We start from the raw sequence: 9,714 nt of genomic DNA on the forward strand, positions 1-9,714 counted from the left end.
TATCTGACTGTGTCTGCCTGTATTAAAACCTTTTCAAAATTCTTACTTCATTTTACAAGCTGATTCAAATAGTACATTATAACTGACCAAACCTTATTTCTCAAATGGTTATTTGGCCATTTTTTTCTTTGCATACCTTTAAAGTAATACATTTAAAATATTTGAAGTATTTTCTCTCCTAGACAGATAAATATACATCTATCAATACCCGATCTGATTAGTGAAGAGGGATTTTAAAAAAATCATAATCGGATGCATCCATACTCAGATAAATCACCAATAATAATGCTTTGGTCAGCTTTTAATGTGTTTTACAATGTTACACATTTTGTGTAGTGTTCCTTTTTAACAGAATATAATACAAACATTTTTTTTAAATTAATTTTAAAAGAAAGTGCAACTATTTTCAACAATTAAATGTTTTCACAACAAAAAATTGTTAGGCTTGTTTAAAAAATAAAAATAAAAAATGTTTCCCATATACTGACTAGATATTATGCTATTGTTTCTCAACATTCTTTTGATCACAACAAGTGACAGATTCTCCAAAGGGTCATCTTAGCCCCAGTTCCTAATCCAAATAGTTCTTTGACGTGCTGTTAATTTCTCTGTGTCTGTAGCTCCTTCATTTTGCCTAGGTCAAAAACTGCTTTCCCCACTTTTTCACAGCACCAACTCTAGAGACTGTATTTAAACCCTCTCACAGATCATCTAAATTTATATAATTAACATAATCTTTTTTTTCCTTGTTCACTGCATCACTGTATATGCCAATCCACAAGCTAGCATCAACACTGTCTGTTTACAGTCTGTCTTTACTTACACCAATGAACACCCTGTGATCAGGTCCTGTAAGGCTCTTAAAAATTCCCACCAGAGAAGAGACTTCATCTTCCGCCACCTCACACCATGGCTGGTTGTATCTGGCCATGTAAGTGTAAATGTGACCATTTGTACTCAGTATTCTGGGCTGCAGAACAGGCAGTATGAGCTAGTCTTAGTCCCAGCAAGAAACTAGCTTGCCAGTGTTGCTTGCTAATCTGATTTTCTAGGCTTGCACTAGTGATATATACATTAGTGTCTTCCCACTGGTCTGAGGACTCATCCTTGAAATTTGCATCACTTCTGTTACAAAAACAGCCGCGCTCACTTTTAAAGGTGAGAGCAAGAAAGAAGGAAACAGTGGGGGTGGTAAAAAGGCTCTGGCTGGATACTTTCTATAGATAAAGAGACTTAGTTCTCAGCGTGGCCCTGTAACATGAATTTGAGGTAGCCCTGACAGCATGAGGGCCCTGCAGTCCAACCAGAGGTTTGCAGCTGTGACAGAGGAAGGATTGCCCTTAGGAAATGGCAACGCTTGGCATTTGCATCTGCACCAGGGTGGACATTCACTGGGGCTGGATGTGAGTTCCTTACTGCTTGAGAAGAAGTTTGAAACGTTTCTGCAGTAACAAATAAGTGACAGTAGACTCCATTTTTCCATCTCCGTTCAAAAGCCTAGGGAAAGAAGTTATTTTCACATACATATTTCATGGAATTTGCGACAGCTACCTGTCAGTTGACATAAGAGCTTTTAGATGAGTTAAACCAGCAGAACAAGAGATGCCTGCTCAACCTGTTTGATGTTTTCTTAATGATAACAGAGGAGATTTGGCATATTAGTGTTTCCTCGAAGACTATCCAAATATCCACTGATTTAAAAGATCAAAGAAAACAGCAATGCTTTCAGTTACACTGGGCATGATACCTGGGTGTACATTCTTGTATAACTATTGACAGCTTGCCTGGATTTCTGTCGCTGCATGGGGTTTGTGCACCAGACAAGAGACTGGTTGCTTGACTCTGGAGGTCGTTAAGGCTAAAAGTTCTTAAGGGTACTTGGAAGAAGGCAACTCTAGATCCCAGTGAAGTAGCCTCAATTGCTGTCTGTTAAATCAGTTACCGACTGCTGTACAAAAGCCATTTTTTAAATTAGGAAGTTTTGTTTCTCTAGGAAAAAATAGTTAGAGAAAACTGTAATGAAGACAAGGCACTTTGTAATGGTCATGTAGGCTGCATGAGGCCGAAACCTGTGCTGGGGCTGAACCAGCTGCAGACTGTCACAGTCTTGCTAGGATTTTGCCTCCCATTAGCTAACTGTGACTGCAAACATGCTTTCTCCTAGCAAAGAAGTGCCATGATTCTCCTGTGAAGTAGAGGAATAGCAAGAGTTTGCCAGCAATAAGTAGGCAACACGGAGAAGCCCAACTCCTGACAAAGGTGCTCGGATAGAGTCCAGAGGTGCAGCTGCCTCTAAAAGTGTGTTATTCAAATACTGAGCTCTTCAGTGTAAACGTACCTTATTTTTGCCTTCAGAAGAGAAAAAGTGCTGACCATGCATAAGAAAACCAATCTTGTTGCTAACAGATACATGATAATGTATGAAAGGATATTTATTCAGCTGAGTCACTTGTAGCCAGAGATAAGTGACAGTTCTAGCAAGTAATAAGCTGTCATGTAGTGTTTCTTAAATGAGTGGATTTTCTGAAACCCTGTTCAAGGGGTCAATAGCAGAGCAGATGAAATAGTCTGCTGTATCACAGAGACCTGGAGAGTCATCTCTCCATTTCCCTTTATTTCTTATTCCCCTGAAGTGGTAAACTTCTTTGAGAAATTCCTCCCAGAACAAACAAGCTTTCACTAGAAGTTGGGGAAAAGAACTGACTATTTGAGAAATACTTTTTTTTTTTAATTGCACATTTTTGTTATTGTTTCACATTGTTCCTTAAGAAACTAATCTGTTTATTATTACTACTATTTGTTAGCCAGTGCTATTTTGTTATTTTGATTTTTATTCTAGGGCTGGCACACTTGCTAATGTACAGTTTAGTCACAAGAAAGACCAGTCAAATCAGACTGCTGGAATCTATGCTGCGCACATTTCTTGTGTGCCCTCATCTTGAGTCTTGTATTTGATGATTGTTTTGTTTTAAAGGGATAGAATTAGAAAAGTACAGGGAAAAATAAAAGGGAGAGAGTGAATAATCTAGATCCTTCAGAGGATTCACTAAGGGGGAAAAGACAGAGATGTGCACAATAGCGTCATGGAGAAAGTAATTAAGGAGTGACTAATGCATTGTTTCTGATGATACGAGACCTAAGGGTCATATGCCTTCCAATGGCATAGCCACACAGGGAATTTAAAGCAAAGTTTTGTCATGCAGGGCATAATTATTTTGTGGAACTCATTCCTCAGGATGGTACAAGTTCAAAAAAATAAGATATGTCACTGCCGAGAGGTCCATGGAGGACTATTAGCATCATGGTACTCTGGCAAGCTCTAGTTCAGAAAGTCCTGTGAGCAGCTGAATGCTGGAAGCTGAGGGGGTGTACTAAGGGATTTCAGATTTGAACTGTTTCTTATTCTCATCCTCTAAGAATCTCCTGCTGTTAGTCCAAAGACAGGATACTGGGCAAAGATGGATTTTGGCCTGACTTACGGGGACATGTTCATGTACATAGCTAGCTCTCCAAAAGAGCAACACAGTGGAGGAGGCATAGGAACATAGTGTGTGCTCACTAAATGAGAGACATGGCCTAATGATCTATTTTAACAGACAGTTAACATGAAGCTAAATCCACTGCAACTTTGTGCAGTTCAGCTGACCTCAGTAAAGCCAGTTTACACCAGCCTTAAGGTATAGAGATTGTGGTGCATTGTAGGGGAAGTGTTTTACACAACATGCTCGTAATCCTGATCTCCTGACCATCCAAACTGTGGTACTTTGGGGGACCATTGTAACATCCTCCCTACATATACAGCCAGTTTTTCTCCCAGAGGAAACAGGGTGTGAGGTGACACGGAATGAACAATAAGCTCAGAAATACTGCAGAAACACCAGGCCTCTGAAGGACTGACTTCTGTGTTAGGCAGAAGAAGACCGTGTTTCTCATCCGTTCCTCACTATGGAAGGGAATACAGCTGTCTGCAGTGGCTCCATCTACAGACACAGACTTTCTCAGCAGAAAATGTTTTCTGCGGGGTTACTTAACAGCATGGCATAAACTCAACTCTTGCTCACAATTTAAAGTCAACAGACACAGCTAACAGGTCCCAAACAAGCAAGTATCAGGTGCGGGAAAGTTCTGAAATTCTTTTGCTTTGGCAACAATTGATGGGTAACATTTGGTTCGTCTTTTCCTTTGTGTTTGTCATTTTGTCATTTGGTTCATCTTCGTGAACTAGTTTTTGCTAAATCTATTGGCCTTTTAAAAATACATAAAGGTATATATCAAATTGGTAAATTTCCTTAGAAATGACTTTTCAACAGCTCAGGTTATCATCTCTCTATACATTTTATCTCTATATAAAGTCATGTCATATTTATATTTCATATCTCGCATTTAAGTATAGTCTGAAATTGCTGAGTTACAGGAAATTATATGAAACTGGTTTTGAGTACTATGAAAAAACTATATAATGTTCTTCTTCAGATATGCTCGTACCAGAAATGTCAGATAGAATGTGATTGCAACAATTTCACTTTGAAATCATCTAAATGCATATAAAAATCAAGACAACAACCTCTGCAATAAATTTCACCTTGCACAAAAAAAAAATACAACCCTGACATCCACTAAAATTACAGAAAGAGCATGACTTTAATATTAGATTTCTGTAATCACAATTGTCAGAGCCCTATTGTACATCAACATAATAATAATGTCTGAGATTCCTACCCAGAAAGCACAGTTTCTCTCAAACCTTCTGTTCATTCATTTAAAAGTGGTGTCAATATGTAATAGATGTCACTACTATATATGCATCTCTCATCCTATATTAACACTTTTTATTATTGAATTTACTTTTGGAAGGGCTTTCCAACAAGCTATCAGATATTTAAAGAATGTACAATACACTTGTAATGATATAGGTCGCTTATTTATTTAACTGTTGAAAGCTTCAAATGCCTCTTTTAGCTCTCTGTATCTATTTCTATATGTACAAATTATGAGACCTTGAATAATGAACGTGTTATTTAAATTGTGCTGTGACAGTACATAATGCTGAGAAGTCATTTTCTACAGTTCACTATTCTCATAGTCAATGGTGCTTGACTTGATTACCAGTGCCTTATAGCCAGAGTAGATATGGGCAATGTTTTAAATTTGTTAAAAATTGGTTAGTTAAAATTGTCTTGAATGAAATAGAGTAGGTTGGAGAGCCTATTCCTTCTGATAGTTTCCTAGATGAGTCTTAATTGCAATGCATAAAATATCCATGATAGATGACGTTTTTGTATAAAAAATAAAATATAAGAGTAAAGGAACAGCTGAATGTTTACCTGTACTCTGCAAGACAGTAGTGGAGAAGCCGATCCCTGCTCCAATCATGTTCCTAAATCACAATTCAGGACAACTATGATTAAGGCAATGTTGTGCCAGTGCTTATTCTTTCATGGGTAATGAAAAGGTGAGCAAAGAGAGAAGTTCTTAGTATCCACTAGCTCCTCATTGGTCAGCTTACAAGGCAGGTATAATGATTAGCATTACTACCATAAGCTATCTGCCTTCTACTGAGAGAAAGTAGGGGGCATTGTGCCCAATACTGGTCTGCACCACAGGCTACTCTGCTTGAGCAGCTTCACTGCACTGGGATCTAGTGAGTGCCCTAATCTTGGCTCAATTATCCTAGCAAAATTGCTTTTACCCTCCGGTATTGATTTACTCAGTGATGTTAGTTTGACTTGCCCAGCAAAGCCACTATTTGTATTATCATAAGAAGTGTTTTGCTAGTGTAGCATTTGTGTATTCCTGTATGATAAAGTGCTATGATGTTAATTTACAATACCTGGGAGCCTGGAAAGCACAGATTTTGACAAATGAAAAGTAAATGACTTTCTGTGCACAGCAAAGCTACTGAAGCCTGGTTTGCTAGAGGTTGTACGTTCTTTGTCAGGTATGATGGGTATGACATATGGTCTTAGCTAGCACACTGCTCCCAGACAGAATGTGTACTGTGTGTCTGAATTGTCTGCCTTTCCACCGCAGAGCTCACTAAATTGGGTTACTCTCCTCTACTAAAAACTGTAGGAATTTAATAGTTTCCAAGTTCATACCTTCAGATATAGTTGAAAGGCAGATCTGAAACACAGCTTTGTTTCAGATCAAGACAGGATCGAGCTGAAGTGTCACTGAAATCTGTTAATCTTTGGAGTATGCTTCAATTTCAGTGAATTTTCTGGGAAGTAATACAAAATTTCTGTTGGAAACATATGACCATGTAGGTTACCTGTCTTCAGCCTGCATACATATTTCTCAGAATAAAATGCTATGAGTCAGGGTTAGCTGTAACCATGTCACAACTCTTTTGCTTGCTTTCACATCTCCTTCCTTTTCATACATGTGGAAGAGATACTGCATTTGGTAGAACTGGTTTTGGTACCTTCCCCCCCTTGCCACGCATACACACACATAGAGGGTTTATTTCACTCTTCCCCGTTGCTTGAACTAGAGATAATCTACACATCCATGTCCCCACGCCTTTTCCATCAATTTAAATATCTAATGAAATATTATCAAAATGAAAAGAAGGAATATTTATTCCGAGATACTAGAATTCTTGTGAGAAGGATTCAAGCAGTTTATGATCAAATAGTATTTTTTAATTTGTCTTGATTCATGTGAAAGTAATTTGAATCCACATTAGTATTCTGTGAACTGGTCATTAACACTTTTCAACTGATTTAGTAAACATATATTGCTTCCAAAATAAATAGAAACAGGAAAGGAGTACAGTTAATGTAGCTGAGGCATGAAAACATACACATTAACATGCAAGGCAAAACTCCAGTGTTGAAATGGGGCAGCACATCAAAGTTATTTTTCTAACCATGTTTTTGCATCTCCAGAAAAAGCTTAAACACAATAGACTGCACACCCTAAACCACATTTTTAATAATGCTGCTTCGTACTTCTTTCCAAAATGGTGTACCAACTGTAATAAATGAGTTGACACAGCAGCTCTGAATATATTGGATATTCAGGAAAAGGTGGCAGGGAGAAGCTAAAGTTCACATCGTCCAAAGGGACTTGACTCTGTGATTCCCAAGGAGACATTTCCACAGCCCTGCTTGGCCCACAGGGCTTCTCTAGGGGCAGAGTCTGTCTGTGAAACCAAGGCCAGCTCTGATCTGAAAGCCATAAAACCGCAATAACACATTGCTATGTCCAAACCAGTAAGCTCCCTACAAGCTTGAGCCCATCAATGCTGAAATAATATAGCTCTGTCATGTTCAGATCAGTGCTGGCACATGTCCTGCCAGTGTGACAAGCGGACAAGCAGGTGGAGGGGCTCGGATCTACCTGTCCGTGCACTGTCTCTGCTGCCAAATGAACAAAACCCCAGCAGGCTGAGTGTGGAGCAGTGTTTAAGCAAGCTAATAGGTACGATCTGTAGTATTCAGACTGTTTACCTGACAATAGAGATCTTGTCCTGAAGGCAGAGATAGAGACATCTTTCTTCAAAAACAAACCAAGCAGAAATCCTTCCAAAACGTGGCAAGGGCATTGTCTTGCTTCCTGTTAGAGTCTATTGGGGTACAGGGAAAGAAACTTTTTATTTTAAGCCTCTCTACTTACATGAAATGAAAAGGGTTGTTTGGGCTAAAGAGACAGAGCAAGGGCAGACCACCTTGTTTACTCTCATGGCTGAGAGCCTTTCCTTGGGAGAGAAAAATCCAGTCATTTATTCCTCTTTTGTGACCTGCTGTTGTGTTTCACCTTAAATAGAAATAAGGACCCCTGGAAAGGGCCTTTTTCCTCAGAAGTTGGTGTGCTACCTGTTGAGTTGTTCGGCAAAAGGCTGAGGGAAACCTCCACCTCTTCCTCAAAGGAAAGGCCAATGCCCAGTTTGAGGAATTTGCCCAGTTTGCTCACCTAAAAGATTCTGCTCCATCTGTGAGCTACTTGGATCTGTGATCTACAAGGATACCAAATTTTATGATCTTCACGGGACTGAGGCATTAAAAATATGCTGAGTTGTTCAGCCCTGCTAGCAGTATGAGGCTTGTGAGTGTTCCCAAAATTATAAGCACTCAGGAAACTGACAGGCTATAAGTGCCCCTTTGCTTGTCTGGCCGGGAGCTCAGAGACTCAGCACTGAAACCATCTCTCTATCACAACGTTCAGCCTAGGTGCGTTCTGTAGACCTAAGCACATTTGCTGAATGTCACCTAATACTTTGGATAAATCTGGGAATGGAGAACCTGTGCAAAATTTTATCTGGGTTGATTTTGTGAGAGAAGAATGTTTATTGCTAGGGAGGAATATTTTAAGCATTATCTTGTACAACTTTGGCAGCTTCTCTCTAGGAAAACTCCATAATCCCCTGCAAAAGCTGTGGGTGTTTTTGGTGCCATGTAGCTTTCTGACAACTCACTTTGTGTGCAATGACCATACAGAAGGGAGAAGGAGATCATACTTGTGTTTATTAGACTTCTGCAGCACGCCCTTCTTTGTCTTGGGTTTCATCTAGACTTTAAAAGTACTGAAAAGATTTGGATTAAACCTTATGCCTCATGCTGGGAGAATGATTTAGCTTAGGATCTGCTTCTGTTTAGACTCTATCACTGTTATATCTTATAAAAGGTCTTTTAGAAATAGGGTAAATATCTGCAATGCCCCACTTTGCTCTGTGTTCTCCATCAAATATCTCAGGGTTGATCTTGCCATAGTAAGGTGTATTCCAAATTTTTCCTTTCTACTCTGGCACATCATCAGTAATGGAGTATTCCTTTCCTGGAGAAACCCAGAACCTTTTTTTTTAAAAAAAAATAAAAAAATCTGGTTCCATGTTAAAGGAAAGATTTTTGCAAATACTGCAAACACAATTGCTGACTGGCAGCTATGTCTCAGCTGCACATATGGAAAGATGGAAATTTTTTGTGAAGAGGCATAAAGTGCTTCTTGAAGCAGAGATGTGAATTCACATCAAATGGAATGTGCACAGGGGGTCCTTTTTTTGCATTACATTATAGAAAATGGTTCATTGTAGATTATCATTAATAGTAATCTGGACCACACTCATGTGTATTCAATTCTAATTAGAAATGCCCCAAGCTACCAGAAATGATGCACCCAAGCCATTTTCCTTAGGACTACAGTTATCTTCTACATAAATACACCTTTAACCAACAGCATTTAAAAAGAGCAATGATGACATCCAGAGGACAGATAGTTTAATCATAGGTACTCCAGGTATTCTCAGCAAATTTCCTGGGGATATATCCCTTACCTACTTTTTCTGTTTAAAGTCTGTTCCTATTAAATCAGTTATTGACAGCCTGCTGAGTTCCTTTAATTCTTAGTTTTTATGAAACTGACCTTGTGAAGTTGAATGTTTCACCCCCAGTGCAAAAATTATACGTACAAGGTAAACTTTTATTAATTTTGTCATTTCTGTGTGCACTATCATTATATGTTATCACTGAATCCAACTGAAAAGTGAAGCAGTCTTTTAAGCTATTGGTAAACTTCAGGTTAATAGCTGTCTGGCTTGCTTCGCCTGCAAGTGCTCCTACCGTGGAACCTCTCCCTATATGTAGGTTTTTATCTAATCTGTCTTAGTAACCTTCCATACTCTGGTTTGGCAGTTAGTTTTGGTTTTGATTTTGTTCACAACTGCAAGAATATTGGCCAGGTGCACCGTATGTAGAAGTCACTACATAGAAAAGC

The 9,714-nt window shown here is 38.8% G+C and overlaps 1 protein-coding gene across 10 annotated transcripts in view; it reads left to right on the plus strand.

Annotated features, from left to right (window-relative positions):
* The window catches only part of LOC310900662 (uncharacterized protein), a 111,104-nt gene that overhangs the window by 44,439 nt on the left and 56,951 nt on the right, over positions 1-9,714 (plus strand). The window contains exon 5 of one of the 10 annotated variants that reach the window (XM_083838951.1): positions 183-2,660. The exons of the other annotated variants lie outside the window; for them this stretch is intronic. Within the exon in view, the coding sequence (XP_083695077.1) occupies positions 183-221 (39 nt within the window). The 3' untranslated portion in view covers positions 222-2,660. Of the gene's footprint in view, positions 1-182; positions 2,661-9,714 lie in introns of those variants that run through there. 10 annotated transcript variants of the gene reach the window in all.

Source organism: Anser anser (assembly GCF_964211835.1).
Source record: "Anser anser genome assembly, chromosome: 5".
In the NCBI taxonomy this organism is placed as follows: domain Eukaryota; kingdom Metazoa; phylum Chordata; class Aves; order Anseriformes; family Anatidae; genus Anser; species Anser anser.